At 38.5% G+C, this 17,972-nt stretch overlaps 1 protein-coding gene across 3 annotated transcripts in view; it reads right to left on the reverse strand.

Annotated features, from left to right (window-relative positions):
* LOC111156969 (solute carrier family 38 member 9) overlaps nt 1–17,972 on the reverse strand; it is an 83,040-nt gene that overhangs the window by 46,175 nt on the left and 18,893 nt on the right. For 2 of the 3 annotated variants that reach the window (XM_022518152.1, XM_022518153.1), the window contains one exon: nt 3,997–4,129. The exons of the other annotated variant lie outside the window; for it this stretch is intronic. In XM_022518152.1, the coding sequence (XP_022373860.1) occupies nt 3,997–4,129 (133 nt within the window). The remainder of the gene's footprint in view (nt 1–3,996; nt 4,130–17,972) is intronic. 3 annotated transcript variants of the gene reach the window in all.

Below are 17,972 nucleotides of genomic sequence, written 5' to 3' on the forward strand. Positions count from 1 at the left end.
GAGAACATGAAGTCCCATATAATAGTTAAAAATACAGGAGCTGACAGGTAAAAAATCAATGATCTTTTCTCTCTTTTAAAGATTTTAATTAATGAATGAATTTATAGCACATGCAAGTTGGGGGAGAGGCAGAGGGAGGAGGAGAGTGAGACTCTCAAGCAGACTCTAGGCTGAGGACACAGCCCCACTCAGGGCTCCATCTCATGACCCTGAGTTCACGACCTGAGCCAAAAGCAAGAGTTAGATGTTTCACTGACTCAGCCACCCAGGTGCCCCTCTCCCCTTTATTCTAAGTAGGCTCCACACCCAGCGTGGAGCCCAATGCAGAGCTTGAACTCATGACCCTGAGATTAAGACCTGAGCTGAGATAGAGTCAGAGGCTTAACAGACTGAATCACTCAGGCATCCCTCAACAATCTTTTACATTTAGCATCCACTATATAAATCTACAACTCTGTGCTAGGTTTAGTGTTCAAGAAAAAAAAATACAGTCCACAACTTTGAGAAGCTTACATTCCAGTTGGAAGACTGGAAGCAATTAGATAAGGGTAGAAGAGAGAAAAAAGTAAGGGTGGGATACTGTATTGCAGGAATGACAAAAGATTAACAGGGACTAGAATAGTTAGGAAAGACGTCAAGGAAGTGATAGAACATTGGAACTTAGTAGGTAGAAAGGATATGGACTGGTACAAAAGGAAAAAATGCTGAGACTTTACGTATATAATTGCTGGTATCTTGCGGGTAAAACATGTCTTGAATGTTACGCCTCCTGTGGCTTTGGAAACAATTATTTCTGAGAGATAAAAAGGCATATATGTAAATGGGTCTGTTGTTTTCTCTTTTACCCTTAATCATCCTGGGTCTGAGTTGTATTACCTTCTTCAAGGGTGTAAAAAGAAAAAAGGGGAAGGATCATATCTGCATCAGGCAGGAGATAAACTATGATGGCTTGCAAAGTTCAGAAAAAGTGAAAATTTAAAGTTACAGGAGGCAGGATTAGAAGCTAAAGGTTAAGAAGTTATAAATTTTTGAGAGTTACAGACAAAATGGAGAATTGGATTCCATACTCCAGCAGTAATGTAGGGCAATGCTTTCCTTCCTTCCTTCCTTTTCTTTCTTCCTCCCTTCCTTTCCTTCCTCCTTTCCTTTCTTTCTTCCCTTCTTCCTTCCCTCCTTCCTTTCTTGTTCCTTTCTCCCTCTCTCTCTTCCTTCTTTCTCTTTTTCTCCCTCCCTTCCTTCCTCTCTTCATTTCCTTCTTCTTTCATTTCTTTTTTTTTTTTTTAAGATTTTATTTATTTATTTGACAGAGAGAGATGACAAGTAGACGGAGAGGCAGGCAGAGAGAGAGAGAGAGAGGGAAGCAGGCTCCCTGCTGAGCAGAGAGCCCAATGCGGGACTTGATCCCAGGACCCTGAGATTATGACCTGAGCCGAAGGCAGCAGCTTAACCCACTGAGCCACCTAGGCGCCCTTCTTTCCTTTCTTTCTTCCCTTCCTCCTTCCTTCCTTTTCTTCCCTTCTTTCTTCCTTTTTCTTTAAGATTTCATTGATTTATCTATTTGTCAGAGAGAGAGAGGGAGAGAGAGCACAAGCAGAAGGAGCAGAAAACAGAGGGAGAAGCAGGCTCCCTGCTGAGCAAGGAGCCTGATGTGGGACTCAACCTCAGGACCCTGGGATCATGACCTGAGCTGAAGGCAGCCCAGGTGTCCTCCTTCCTTTCTTCCTTCCTTTCTCCCTCTCTCTTGCTCCCTTCTTTCTCTCTCCCTCCCTCACTTCCTCCCTCCCTCCCTTCCTTCCTTTCTTTCTCTCTTAAGATTTTATCTATTTACTTGACATAGAGAAAGCAAGAGAGAGCGAGCACAAACTGGGGGGCAGGGGGCATCCAGAGGGAAAGGGAGAAGCTAAGCACAGAGCCCGATGTGTGGGTTCTACCCCAGGACCCCAGAATCATGACCTGAGCTGAAGGCAGACGATCAACCAACTGAGCCACCCAGCACCCAGGCATAGGGCAGTGCTTTTCAAACTTAAATTTTCCTGTGACAGACACAGGGATGTTGTTAAATACAGATTATGATCCATTAGGTCTGGAGTAAGGACTGAGATTCTGCATTTTTAATAAGTTCTCAGTGATGCCAGTACTGCTGGCTTGTGCAGGACACACTTTCATTAATCAGGATCTAGGAGATGTTAGCAGTCAAATAATTTTCTTCTCTTCCCCATTCTAGAATTAAAATAGTAAGATAAATAAGGAAAGTTTCAGAAATAAAAAGGCACAACTCCGTAGAATCCTGAGACATGTGGTTTCACACTGTTCTTCCCTTAAACATCTCTTAATAAAGTGATTTTGGAATTCTCAGGAAATGAGCCTGTATGTATACATACATTCATTAAAAATGGTCATGTCTTACTGTTAATTCTAGATCACTATTTATTACTGTTTATACACTTTGATTTACTACAGTCATCTCAGTGTCAGTTAACAAAAGGTATTCAACTTGGTGTACACTGTTGACTTAATTTCCAGCCAAACAATGTCCATTCAGGACTAGACTGGCCCAGCCAGTATCTTTGAAGCCTGCTTCCACAAGAAGAGCTTCTAGGTCTGAATTAGACCCAGAGACATTGGATTACTTCTACTCCACAGAAGGCTTAAATAATCCCGTTGGAAATAAGTCTTTATGACAAGTACTGATGTAAAGGTCTAGGGGAGGAAAAATGAAAAAATTGGGGGAAAAAAATGACCAGAATATTTTGGAAATCACTACTTCAGCTATGCAAAAGGAGATGTTAATACCTCACATGGCTTTACTTGAGATATCTCAAGCCTTGTCCCTCAGTGAACACCTAAAGAATACTGGTTTCGTTCTCTTTTTTTTTATTATCATCTATAAAAATATCACTTTTCCTCCCAGAATGTTTCCATTTTTTTAAGCTTTTAAGTTTCTGCATATCTCATATGTGGTGATTCTTATATGCAACCAGATTGCTTCACATATATATATTTAAAGATTTTATGTATTTATTTGATAGAGAGAGACAGTGAGAGCAGGAACACAGCAGGGGGAGTGGGAAAGGGAGAAGCAGGCTTCCCGCCAAGCAGAGAGCCCGATGTAGGGCTCGATACCAGAAGCCCGGGATCATGACCTGAGCCGAAAGCAGGTGCCCAATGATTGAGCTGCACAGGTGCCCTCCAATATATATTTTTGATCCTAAAGTAATAACACAGATTTTAGAAGACCAAAAATCAGCAACTATCGCCCATGGTTAAACCCAGCCCTCAACCTATTATTTCACATCCTCTTTGCAAAGAATGGTTTATATATTTGTAATGATCATAACAGATAAGTGGAGGTGCCCCTCACTTGTGCTTGCTCTCTCTCTCTAGTGCTCTCTCTCTCAAATAAACAAATGAAATCTTAAACAAAAACAAAACAAAACCAAAAGTGAAGAAGAATATGCAATAATATATGGCCCACAAAGCCTAAAACGTTTAGAATCTGCTCTTTGACCCTTATTTTTTATCTATACAAGGACATTGCTAAATAGTAAAATAATATATTTGTTTATATGTATTTCAGTTTCCCACTCTAGTAGAAAAATTCTAAAAATTTTTTTCCCTTGTAGCTTCAAACTTAATAACTGAATGGACTAACTGGATCTATTATTATTTATGTTATTTATCAATGATCTAAAGTACTTTAGAAGTAGTTTATTCTCCTCAGAGCTCTTAGGATTGGAGACTAGCAGAATTTAATCTAACAAATCTCGGGCTATTGTCAACACAGAGAGATTATTTCAAATCTCTTCGTCATGCTAGGTAAGAATAAACTAGTCTGGGATGTTAAGATGTGTACTAATTACTATCTTGATTTTCCATGATGCCATCCTTGGAATATGGCCAGCAAAAAAAGATCAATCACTAGGAGTTTCCCTGGCTTATGCTGTTCACTGTTTATTTCAACTTAACTTTAGACAATTAGCAATGCTTGCCCCTTACCAGTGCCTTGTCTGCAGGAGCGGTGAGCCGGCTGTAGTAATGAATCCTCTTGTTCATGGCAGAGGCATGGTCGCTAACCCTCTGAATGACATCATTCACATTGACGATGTTTGTGGGCTCTATATAGAAAGGCCTAGAGAAGGGAATATACACTTGACAAAGAACATTCAGCCAGAAATTCTGGAAGTCAGCCATTGAGGAAAATAACTTCTTGTCCTCCATTAGAAATGGGATGTACCAAGGCAAGGCATTCAGTTCTCACTTTGGGTGGGAAAAGAAAATGTCACAAAGGAAGTATTATCCAATCCAAAGACTAATGCTTTTGTCTCATAATACTATTATAAATACACTTTTTTAATTTTTAGGAATTTAGCAATAGAGGAGACATAACAGAGCTTCAGTCAGATATGAAAAAGAAGTATATAGCAGCTGTCAGTTTTCAACAATGAAATTTAAACCTACACAGCTTTTAATATTCTCTCAAAAAGTTTCTGGCACTAAATCAAAGAAATTATTGTCATAAATGTTCCTATACTAAAGAGGAACTACTCTCTTCTGTTAAGAAGTTTCTACTCCTTCTTTATGGGCCAAAGTTATTTCCTATGACAAATAAAATATCTATTGCTTGGTTCATGTACTAAAGATTAGTGATTTCAACCACCTCCCTTGTGAAACTTGTCACAAGTATTATCAAGTGGAACATGAAGACACTACAGATATTTTGCCTCATTTTACTTTATTTGGACTTCAGTAACAAATCCTATTACGCTATTATTTATGTATATGCTTCTTTCCCATAACTATGTCCCAATCAACAGCAGATTCTAATTTTCAATTATTTCTAGTCATTAACGCTGCCAGTTCCTTACCAAAACTCCCTCCATTTGCTTCTAAGCTTCCAGTAATATACTCCAAAACAGAAAGACCAGGCAGAGTAGCATGACTCTCAAATCCTTCTAAGTCACAAATGATACTGTGCCCCAAACTGCATATAATATGCTATTTTCAGATTACACACAGATCCAAATAATGAAGGGGGAAAAGCTCAGATTTCTCTGGTTCCATATAACTCTTCTGCACTTAACAGTTGTGAAAGAAGCTTAAAATTTATGTTAGTCATAAGCTGTAATCATCAAGACAGCATGGTATTGGCACAAAAACAGACACATAGATCAAGGGAACAGACTAGAGAACCCAGAAATGGACTTTCAACTCTATGGTCAACTAATCTTACACAAAGCAGGAAAGAATAACCAATGGAAAAAAGTATCTTCAACAGATGGTGTGGGGAAAATTGGACAGCCACCTGTAGAAGAATGAAACCGGACAACTTCCTTTTTTTTTTTTTTTTTTTTAAGATTTTATTTATTCATTTGACAGGGAGAGAGATCACAAGTAGGCAGAGAGGGAGGCAGAGAGAGAGGGAGAAGCAGGCTTCCCGCTGAGCAGAAAGCCCAACTCAGGGCTCAATCCCAGGACCCTGAGATCATGACCGGAGCTGAAAGCAGAGGCTTAACCCACTGAGCCACCCAGGTGCCCCAAAACTGGACAACTTTCTTATACCATACACACACAAAAACATTCAAAATGGATGGAATACCTAAATGTGAGACAGAAATCCATCAAAATCCTAGAGAACATAGGCAGCAACCTCTTTGACCTTGGCCATGGCAAATTCTTGCTAGACATGTCTCCAAAGGCAAGGGAAACAAAGGCAAAAGTGAACTACCGGGACCTCATCAAGATAAAAAGCTTTTGCAGAGCAAAGCAATAGTCAACCAAACTAAAAGGCAACCTACAGAATGGGAGAAGATATTTGCAAATGTCTTACCAGATAAAGGGCTAATATCCAAAATCTATAAAGAACTTATTAAACTTAACACCCAGAAAACAAAAAAATTCAGTCAAGAAATGGGCAGAAGACATGAACAGACATTTCTCCAAAAGAAGACATACAAATGGCCAAGAGACACACAAAAAAGTGTTCAACATCCCTTGGCCTCAGGGAAATACAAATCAAAATCATAATGAGATAATACCTCACACCAGTCAGAATGGTTAAAATTAACAACTGAAGAAACAACAGATGTTGGTGAGGATGTGGAGAAAGTGAGCCCTCTTACACTGTTGATGGGAATGCAAAGTGGTGCAGCACTCTGGAAGACAGTATGGAGGTTCCTCAAAAAGTTAAAAACAGAACTACACTATGACCCAGGAATTGCACTATTAGGTACTTATCCAAAGGATACAAACACAGAGATTTGAAGGGGCACATGCACCCCAATGCTTAAAGTAGCAATGTCCATAATAGCCAAACTTTGGAAAGAGGCCAGGTATCTATTGAAAGATAAATAGATAAAGAAGATGTGGCATATATATATGTGTGTGTGTGTGTATATATATATATATATATATATATATATATATACATATATATAATGAAATATTACTTAGTCATCAAAAAAATGAAATCTTGCCATTTGCAAGGAAGTGGATGGAACTAGAGGGTATTATGCTAAGCAAAATAAGTCAGTCAGAGAAAGACAAATATGATTTTACTTATATGTTGAATTTAAGAAACAGAAGAGATGAACAGAAAGGAAGGGAAGGAAAAATAAGACAAAAACAGAGACAGAGACAAAGCAGAGAGACTCTTAACTATAGGAAACAAACTGAGGGTTACTGGAGGGGAGGAGGGGAGGGAGATGGGCTAAATGGGTGATGGGCATTAAGGAGGGCACTTGATGGAATTAGCACTGGGTGTTATCTACAACTGATGAATCACTAAATTCTACCTCTGAAACTAATAATATACTATGTATTAATTAAATTGAATTTAAATTAAAAAATGTGTTAGTCATTTCTGGAGATAGTTAATCTAATCTTGTGGAAATACTTGAAAAACAAGTGACTGAAATTTTAGTTTGTTATTTTTCCAACTATTAGATATTAGAGAAATAATAGTATAGATGTTAAATTTAGTCCTGTCTCTCTAGTTAGTATACAGAATCTCTGAATCTTTCTTTTTCTATTTATTCTCCACCACAGCACCTAAATAGGATGGGTACTCTCCAGTTCAACCCAACATATATCTTAAAGTTAAGCACTTACTAGAGCAAATATGTGGATATATAGATCAACATGACAGTCTATCTCTACTAAGCATATCATTACTAAGTGAAGTAAGGGATGTCAATAAATCTGAAGGTGATATAAAGAAAACATGAGGGCTGGAAGCTGGGTAAACTATCCCTACTTATAAATTTGGTAGCCTTAGATAACTACTAACCCTTCCAAAGCATTACAGTATTCTGCATAATTTGTATATCTACTGTGACAGCAGTACTAAAAAGCAGTGTAAAAATATTTACATCCAGGAGACAGTTCAGTCATACCTGGGGTCACAATCTACACAGCATTCATTTCTTTTTTTGCAAGAACAATACCCCACAAAATTCAAGAAAGAATTACAGGTTTAATGCCAACAAAAAAGACATTGCAACTGATCAAAGATTATGAAAGAGAGTAACAAGTAGGATATTAATAGAGAGGTGTAGATGTTCTACTTGTAGCTTTTTACTCTGAAAATCCAAAGGTATTAATATCAACCACTAGGTTGGCTTGAAGGCTTGCAGAAAAGCAGTCCAAGAAGTGCTACATTTTTTTGGCTCCTGGCCTCTAATAGAAGTGTTAACTGTACCAGTTTAGTTGGCTTGGATACCCTGAGAGCAGAATGACTCTGAAAGTTTTTCTTTTCAAACAGTTTTCATCGAGATGCTGAGTGCCTTTTCAAACAAATATTTTGGAATGTTTTCAAAACAGATTCTCCTAAAAAATATCCAACTCAGCATATTTTAACCAAATTATTAGAAACATATGCTTAAGGCTTCATCTGAGAGGAAAAATATAAATTACATTTCTAAATTGAACTTCAGTTGGCTCTGAAAATACTTTTAAAATTAATAGTATACAGAAAACAGTATTAAGAGTAAAACACTTGAAACTTGGGCTTTTTCTTTTGAACATGATTTCACGTGACTGCTCCCTATCAGGGTTACCTCCCAAATGAAATGTGGCTCAAATGTGCCAAAGTAAAAATAAATTATGATATTTCATGTAGAAGTTATATTTGTCCTACCTTATAAATATGTATGGTCATGCTACAGAAGAAAATGCTTTTAACATTTAGTAGAAATTTTAAGATATTTAAAAATGTGACTCAAAATCCCATATTTTCATTTAATACCCTTATAAACAGAGAAACATTATTTCTACCAAACACCTTTTCTAGGTTCCACTCCTTAAATTCCTTAAAAATTTTTGGCTTTTAAATTTGTCTCCACCCTTCTACTGACCAGTTATGTTTCTCTGGAGTTTAACAACAAACCCCATGACTCTTAAGGTTCATACTCAACATGAAGACCTATGACTTAAAGCTGTTCCTTTATTCACATCTCTATGAAAGGTGAAGCACTCCACACCTGCCAGATTGGGGTAGGTTGTTAAAAAATGAAAAGGGAATCAACTATTCAAAACTCTTTTTTCTTTTTTAAAGATTTTATTTATTTATTTGACAGAGAGAGATCACAAGCAGGCAGAGAGAGAGAGGAGGAAGCAGGCTCCCTGCTGAGCAGAGAGCCCGATGCGGGGCTCGATCCCAGGACCCTGAGATCATGACCTGAGCCGAAGGCAGCGGCTTAACCCACTGAGACAGCCAGGCACCCCCAACTATTCAAAAATCTTAAGCAAAACAGACATTCAAAATAATGAATCCACTGTACGTGTTTCTTCCTGCTTGGTAAAACGCTATGTCTGACAAGAAGCATTTCAATAAAGACAGAAAAGAAGTTAATCAAGCCATTGCACCTAGAAATTCCTTGCTGCTACAATAAAAAAAAAATGGTGACCTGAAGCTTGCTAATAGGTTTCTCACTTCCTCTGATGTTTATACAACATCCTTTTTCACAAAAATCCTGTTCCACACTCCAATTTCACTCACTATTATCAAAGGTTGAGCCCACAAATTTTCTCTATGATGGTTAATTATTTTGTACTGGTTCTCAAATTTATTAAATATTATCTAAGTGCCAAGCAAGTATTAAGCATAGTTCTAAACATTTAACAATGAATAAGACACAGAACCTGAAGGTTCATAATCTGCTGGAGAAGACAGGTAGGTAAGCAATTCCAATCCAAAGGGAAAAATACAGAAAGAGAGTGACTACTTATGAGCAACAGTGGGAGCAAAGCAAGAAAGAGTGAACAGAGTTGTGTGGTACTAGGTAGGTGCAATGTACTATGCAATTAAAAAGCAGGAGAAGCTAAACCATGTCTGGCAGACCACTGAGGAAGTTACAGCTGAGGTGGATCCTGGAAGATACAGAGTTACTCAGAAATATATAAAAGCATGTAGAAAAAAACAGGAGAGTATGATATATTTTTGGAAAACTCTAAATAGCAGGAAGGAAAGGGGTAAGACACAAAGTAAACCGGGGCAAGGACATGGAGGACTTTGCATGCCAACAAAAGCTATGATCCTATATGTTAGAACACCCAGCTGATTCCTTCTCCAATCTCAACCCTCAAATAATCAGTTATTCCGAGTTTAATCCACTGACATTTTTCTTCTCTATCTAGATTCAATCTCTTGGTGGACTCATCTAGTCACGTAAATTTAAATATCATGTATATGCTGATGGCACTCAAACTATTATCTCTAGCCTGAGCTCCTGATTCATATATATTAGACTGATCTTGTCCCTCTCTCCAACCCCACTTCTTGGACTTCATTATTTACCACATCACACTAGCCTCCTCACAATTCCTGAAACACTAAAAGCATGCACCTATACTCCAGGACCTTTGTTACCAATTTCAGGTAAAACGCAAAGGCTCTGAAGGCCTTTCCACTAAGTATCTGCATGGCTTGCTTCTTTACTTCTTTCAATTCTTTCCTCACTTGAGGAATAAGGTATTTAGCTATCCTTGACAGCATAGCTAAAATTTCAACCCAACTTCTCTACACTTGGCATTTCACATATTTTCTCTGCTTTACAATATCTCCTCAGCATTTATACTATCTAACACAATATATACTTATATATTATTGGTTGCTTCTGGTAAATACAAGTTCCGTAACAGCAAGGATTTTTGTCAATTTGGTCACTCCTATATTCTCAGGGGCTAGGATAGTACTTGGCATATCATAAAAGCTCATTAGAATATGGTGAATAAAATATCATATATCACTTTAAGAAAAAGTCCACTTTGAAATAATTTTTAAAAACTAACTCCATGCCCAACGTGGGGCTCGAACTCACAGTCCAAAGATCAAGAGTTGCATGCCCTACCAATTGAGCCAGCCAGATGCCCCAATATTTTGAAATTATTTACAGTCACAAAGAAGTTAGAAAAACAGTACAGAGAGTGGAGTACACTCCACTCAGGTTCCCCAATGATGATATCTTATATAACCATAGTACGATCATCAAAACTTGCACTACTTTTATTTATTTATTTATTTTTAAAAAGATTTTATTTATTTATTTTGAGAGAGTGAGCAAGCATGAGAGGCGGAAGGTCAGAGGGAGAAGTAGACCCCCCCTGCTGAGCAGGGAGCTAGCTGCAAGACTAGATCCTGGGGGGCACCTGGGTGGCTCAGTGGGTTAAAGCCTCTGTCTTCGGCTCGGGACATGATCCTAGGGTCCTGGGATCGAGCCCCACATCGGGCTCTCTGCTCAGCAGGGAGCCTGCTTCCTCCTTTCTCTCTCTCTGCCTGTTTCTCTGCCTACTTGTCATCTCTGTCTGTCAAATGAATAAAATATTTAAAAAAAAAAAAAAAAAAAGAAAGACTAGATCCTGGGACTCCAAGATCATGACCTGAGCTGAAGGCAGTCACTCAACAAACTGAGCCACCCAGGTGCCTGTATTACTTTAGAATCAGGAAAAATGTTAATGAAAAGTTATGGGAATAATTCTTTCAACTTTTCTATAGGTTTAAAATGTTTAAAATAAAGTGGGGGAGAAATGATGGAGGGAGTAATCAAAGTGTTAAATACTGTACAAAAGCAGCAGCGACTTATAAAAAAATCAATTTACTGTATTAATTTCGTGTGTTATCTTCAAACCAATTAACCATTTTTCAAGAGGACAGAATGATTAACTGTGTGAAGTGTTACTGCTAAGTCAAATGAGATGAGAACTGATCCATGAAATGACCACTGGTGACTGTGATGTGAGTACTTTCAGTGGAGTATTAATGGCAAAGGCCTGTCTGAATTGGGTTCAAGAGAAAAATTGGATATGGTGAGTATAAATAATCCTTGCAAAGAGTTTTTTGTAAAAAGGAGCCAAAGAAATGGAGTGGTAGCTAACAAGTTAAGTATAAATACTTCAGAAAGCAAAAAAAAAAAGCATAACAAATATAAAAATCACCCATAACCCCACAATGAGTAATCATTAATAACACTTTCCCAACCTCATTCTTTTGGGCAGGAGATTCCATTATATGTTCACCAGAATTGCTAAGATTTTCAAATCTGATAATACCAAGCACTAGCAGGAGGTAGAATAATGGAAACTCTTACACACTATAGTGGGAATGTAAACTGGTTTAACTCTTGTGGAAAAGAGTGTGACATTATCTAGTTAAGTTGATATATGTATTCACATACATATATCCTAGAAAAGTTCTTACACATGTATGCTAAGACACACGTACAATAATATTTATAAGAACATTAATTGTAAGATCTTCACATTGGAGACAACCCAAATGTCTAACTAGAGTAGAATATAAGTATATGTAAACTTCAGATGTCATAGAATAAAATAGCAGAAAGCATGGGAAAGAAATACTGTTACAGGGGCGCCTGGGTGGCTCAGTGGGTTAAAGCCTCTGCCTTCGGCTCAGGTCATGATCTCAGGGTCCTGGGATCGAGCCCTGCAGCGGGCTCTCTGCTCGGCGGGGAGCCTGCTTCCTCCTTCTCTCTCTGCCTGCCTCTCTGCCTACTTGTGATTTCTGTCTATCAAATAAATAAATAAATAATCTTAAAAAAAAAAAAAGAAATACTGTTACATACAACTTAGATGGAAATTACATTGCTGAACAAAAATTCTAAAATAATATATATAGAATGATCTCATTTACATGAAGCGCACAAAAAGGTAAAACTGAATTCAGTCTGTAGGGATACAGAGACAATAAATAAATAAAAGTAGGGAAACAGTCACACAAACATCTGGAGAGTGGTGAACCTGTAGGGAGGAAGGAGGATGTGTTTGGTAAAGGACATATGAGGAACTTCTGGGGTGCTGCTCTTTCTATACCTTGGTGTTGGCTGCATAGGTGTTGGTTTTACAATTATTTTTTAAAATTGTCCATAATGGGGTGCCTGGGTGGCTAACTCAGTTAAGCGTCTGCCTTCAGCTCAGGTTATGAACTCAGGGTCCTGGAACTGAGCCCCTGGTTCTTGCTCCTTGCTCAGCAGCAAGGCTACTTCTCCCTTTATCTCTGCCTCTCCCCTTGCTTGTGGTTTCTCTCTCAAATAAATAAAATCTTTTTAAAAAAATGGACATACATGCTATATAGTCTTCTGTACATATATCATGTGATAAAAGACTTTAAAAATATAACTTGAATTAACCCATTCTTTCAAAATTTAGTAAGGAGATGAAAAGGGACCAAAAAAATCTTGTGTATCATACAGAAGTTTACTGGTTATCTTTTGGCAAACTATTAATAAAGATGTGTCAAACTCAAACACAAGTTACCTACTTTTCTATGAAAAGACAACTGTTTAAAATATGTTAACTCCTCCTGCGATGGCAAGCCGCTATCAAAAGTATGCTATATAGGTACACAGCATGCATTAAAAACCTAAAAGCCTCCACATACTTAACTAGGCTCCACGCTGGGCGGGGCTTGAACTCATCATCTGAGATTGAGACCCAAGATGAAATCAAGAGTCAGACACTGAATGACTGAGTCACCCAGGTGCCCCAAGAAAGTAGCTGCTTTTTAAAAATTCACACTGAGTAGAGAATATTCTGATAATGGATGGTTAGAAATGATTCCACTGAGGTGCTTAGGTGGCTCAATCGTTAAGTGTCTGCCTTTGGCTCAGGTCATGATCCCACAGTCCTGGGATGGAGCCCCACATTAAGCTCCACATAGAATAGAGCCCTGCATCGGGCTCTCTGCTTGGTGGGAAGCCTGCTTCTCCCTCTCCCACTCCGCCTGCATGTATTCCCTCTCCCGCTCTGTCTCTCTTTGTCAAATAAATAAAATCTTTAAAAAAAGAGAGAAATGTTTCCATTGTACATAATATTATTGCTGAAAATGATGCTTGTCACCAATAAAAACTTCTACCTGCAATTTTACATACATGGATGAAACTTTCTAACATGTAAAAACTTCTGAAGTTGTAAATGGCCTTTGAATGAATCTGTTATTAAACATAAAAATAGTCAAAATAACAATTGTAATAATGAGGCAAATGACAACTCTAGTATCTTGGTATTTATTCCATGTAATACAAGCATCAATCAGTATTTTCACTATCTCTAGGTTGATATAAAATAATACCACCACCATCACTGCATCCTATCTTCCACCTAGAAAAAGCAGATCCAAACGGGACATGATGAGTGACCTCAAAAAAGGAAGATTAGGAATGTGGGAAAAATCTCCAAGACAGTATAGTTCTCTAGCAGCTCTTCCTTTTAACCGCCCTATGAAAATGCCAAAATAAATCACAAATTGTCCCAATAAACTTAAGTGCAATAAATTAAGAATATCATTAACAATATTTTGAAATAAAGGGTATGTCTTAATTATAAATAAAGGGTAGGCTTCAGCCTGCAACATCATGCCAATTACTACTCTTCCTTCTTACACAAATCCACCAAAAGAATTTCTGGAAAAGAGGGGCGCCTGGGTGGGTCAGATGGTTAAGCGTCTGCCCTCAGCTCAGGCCCTGATCCCAGGGTTCTGGAATCAAGCCCCGCATCTGACTCCCTGCTGAGCAGGGAGCCTGTTTCTCCCTCTCCCACTCCCCCTGCTTGTGTTCCATCTCTCACTGTCTCTCTCTCTCTCTGTCAAATAAATTTAAAATCTTAAAAAAAAAAAAAAAAAGCATTTCTGGAAAAGAAATAAAATTTCCCGTTTTGTAACCTAAATATTCTCCATAAAAAAAAAAAAAAAAAAAAAAAAAAGAAGATGAAGAAGAAAAATGCCAGGTCAGCATTTTAACTAAAATTTCCTTTCCTTTTAACTTCATGCCCCTGATGCAGGCCTAAAGTCCTCTGGCAAGGTCATCCAAGGATTTTAACTGCTATAAACTCTAGGGATAGAGACTGAAGCCAGAATGATATACAAGGGGAAAGTACCAGGTTTCAAGGAGAAGTAAAAAGTTTTACAGTAAAAATTGTGCTTAAGAATCACTGAAATGCCACCCCCCCAAATATATATTGTAAGCATTTTCTCATATTAAGAATTCCCTTTTTTTTTTTTTTTTTAAGATTTTATTTATTTATTTGACAGAGAGAGATCACAAGCAGGCAGAGAGGCAGGTAGAGAGAGAGGAGGAAGCAGGCTCCCTGCTGAGCAGAGAGCCCGATGCGGGGCTCGATCCCAGGACCCTGAGATCATGACCTGAGCCGAAGGCAGCGGCTTAACCCACTGAGCCACCCAGGCGCCCCTTAAGAATTCCTTTTTTAAAAAGATTTTATTTATTCATTTTCAGAGAGAGCGAGAGAGTGAGGGGAGGGACAGAGGGGGAGGGAAAGGGACAGGCAGACTCTGTTCTGAGCTCAGAGCCTGATGCAGGGTTTGATCTCACAATCCTGAGATCATGACCTGAGTTCAGGGAAAGGCTAGAGACTTTGATTGGAATAACTGGAATAATTATTATGAGAACAGTTTTATTAGAAGCAGTTGTGGGAGTAGAGCGAAATTAAGGTGAATAGGCTTTACTTCCTAGCTTTTCCAGAAACAAGGCAAAAGGTATCCCTAGGAGTCACAGTGGTAGGAAGCACAGTGGTAGGAACCATATACCTGAGTCCCTAAAACTCATTTTTTTTAAAGATTTTATTTATTTATTTATTTGAGAGCAAGACAGTGAGAGAGAGCATGAGGGAGGAGAAGGTCAGAGGGAGAAGCAGACTCCCCATGGAGCTGGGAGCCCGATGTGGGACTCGATCCTGGGACCCCGGGATCATGACCTGAGCCGAAGGCAGTCGTCCAACCAACTGAGCCACCCAGGCGTCCCCCTAAAACTCATTTTTAAAGATTAAGGATGTTAGATTATGGCAGGATAGGACAAATCCAGTCTATGGCATGTTTTATTGGATCACGGCCATGTCCATGTAATTTTGTATTCTATGGCTATTCTCACCGCAAAATGGTGAAGTTTAATTCATAGGACCACAAAGCCTAAAATATTTACTATCTGGCCCTTTACAGAAAAAAGTTTGCTAACTCCTGCCAGACATTGAAAGTCTCCTTAGTGACTCAGAAGTGGAGATAAGGGCTTCTATTCATTCCCCTTCCCGGTGGGCAGAGGGGATAAGCAGGCAGGAGGCCTCATGCCTTTGTCACATCTATGGCAGGGAGCATCTGAATAGGTCTTTCCTTTACAAATGCTTGTAACCAGATATTAGTAAACTTCACCCAGCTTAATCCTTTAGAAGATCTACCACATATTTGTAAGACTACATATTACAAATAAAACAAAAATCAAAGGAAAGAACTTCAACTTCAGTCCAAAAAAACTACCACAACAAATATCCTTACTCAGAGCAGTGCCTGCACAGAAAGCCCCCAAAACACCTAGCCATCAGTACTACAAATGGCTTCATTGTATTTCTGGCTGGGCTCAGCCAGACCCTACAGCATAGTTACTCACAGGAAGATAATTCCACAGGATTCTTGGTAATGCTAGCTCAGGATGGGATAAACCAGTATTTTTCCTAGTGAAAAATGAGTACTGAGTTAAAAAAAATAAAATCAAAATATTTATAACTGTTCATCATAGTGAACTCCCTTTTTCTCCCTTTTTCTCAGTGCGTGTCTATCTCCTTCCCTGGAGGTAAGGGCTGTGTTTGAGCACTTCTTGCACACTACAAATCCTTAGTGAATGTTTGCTGACAAAAGTAAAAATATAAGAAAAAAGGACAGGAGGCGGCAAGTGGAGAGGGAGTGAAAGAGGCAGAGAGAGGAGGCAGGCAGGGAGATAGCTAGGGAGTAACAGGGAGAAGTAATGAATTTACACTGAATGAGCAGTACCTTAAATTGTATATACTATGTGACCTCACAAAAAAAAAAGCATAGAAAAGAGGGACAAGATGAAATGTACCAAATATTTCAACAATGTTTGCCTCTATGTGATGGAATTTATTTCCTTATGTTTCTGTTGTCAGAAACTTCCTTATACCCACCTACTAAAAAAGCTCCACCAAGTAGAGAAAAAAAACATGATTTGTAACATTCCACAGAAGCACAGGTGATTTAAATAATGCTTTTAAGAAAATGAGTTTTTATTTTGCATATACTACTTTTACCCTAAATTATAAGACTACTATATTTTCTTTTTTTTTTTTTTTTAAGATTTTATTTATTTGAGAGAGAGAGAACGAATGCACACGAGCAGGGGAGGGGCAGAGGGAGAAGCAGAGTCCCCACAGAGTAGTAAGCCCAATGTGGGGCTCAATCCCAGGACCCTGGGACCATGACCTAAGCAGAAGGTAGATGCTTAACGGACTAAACCACCCAGGTGTTCCTGAATGCTATATTTTCTGAATAACTTGGTTCTCATTATAAAAGTAGTAGACTGTCTATACTGAAGATAATATGTAAGTTATAGAGGAAAATGAAAATAATCCATTAGAAAAAAATCATTTCAGATTTTGATGCATTACCAAATGCACACAGACGCACACATATGCATGTAAGCATTTAGCAAAAAAGGGTTCCACTGTGGAAAAGTAACATGGGGATGGAAACGTGGAGAAGAATGAGAAAAGTAGACAGGAGAGGGAAGAGAATAGAAGAAAAATAAGGAAGAGATGGAGGGTATAGAAGTAGGGCTGCATCAGCAAGTGGGCCATCCTTGTCACTGATATATTGTCAAGACCCTAGTCCCATCTACTTAACATGGATGGCACATTCTCAAAATATAATTTATGCAGTAAATCAGCAGCCCTGGGAAAACTACTTTTCTATCTCTTGTTATACATCTCCATAATCCCTATCTATGGAACTACCAAGCTTCAGTAACCGCTTCCAATTATTACTATTGGGCCCAGATCTACCCTTACAAATTAATAAACTCCTCACTTTGCTTTGTTATTCCTTCTCTCTCCCAGCACCACAAGTATCCAAAAGAGTCAATTCAGGCTGCTATTCAGGGGTAGTATTATTGCCAAAGGAAACAGAAAGAGGCCAGCTGACATATGTGCAGACTAGTAGACTTTCTAAAAAAACCAGGGGCCATGACACAGTGTGTTTGAAGGTACCAGGAATGCTGCTTATTTTCAATATCTACCTCTGTCCCACTGACTTACCAGAGTTCTTGCAATGTTGTCAATTACCAAAACAAAACAAAACAAAAACCCCTAACTTTTAGGTCAGGCTTTTACATTTCTAGGATTCTCCATATTAAAATGCAAATAGCTATGGAAAGGTAATAGACTAGGTCTCTGACACCTAAGACTGTTTTCCATCAAAACACCAAACAGACAACAGATCCCTACAAGAATAGGACAGATAAGAACTATGCTGAGTGAAATAAGCAGAGAGAGCCAATTATCATAAGGTTTCACTTACTTGTGGAGCATAACAAATAACATGGAGGACATGGGGAGATGGAGAGGAGAAGGGAGTTGAGGGAAATTGGAAGGAGAGGTGAACCATGAAAGACTATCTATGGACACTGAAAAACAACCTGAGGGTTTTGAAGGAGCGGGGGGGGGGGGGG

This window comes from Enhydra lutris, unplaced genomic scaffold (genome assembly GCF_002288905.1).
Source record: "Enhydra lutris kenyoni isolate GAN:26980312 unplaced genomic scaffold, ASM228890v2 scaffoldscaffold50, whole genome shotgun sequence".
NCBI lineage: Eukaryota > Metazoa > Chordata > Mammalia > Carnivora > Mustelidae > Enhydra > Enhydra lutris.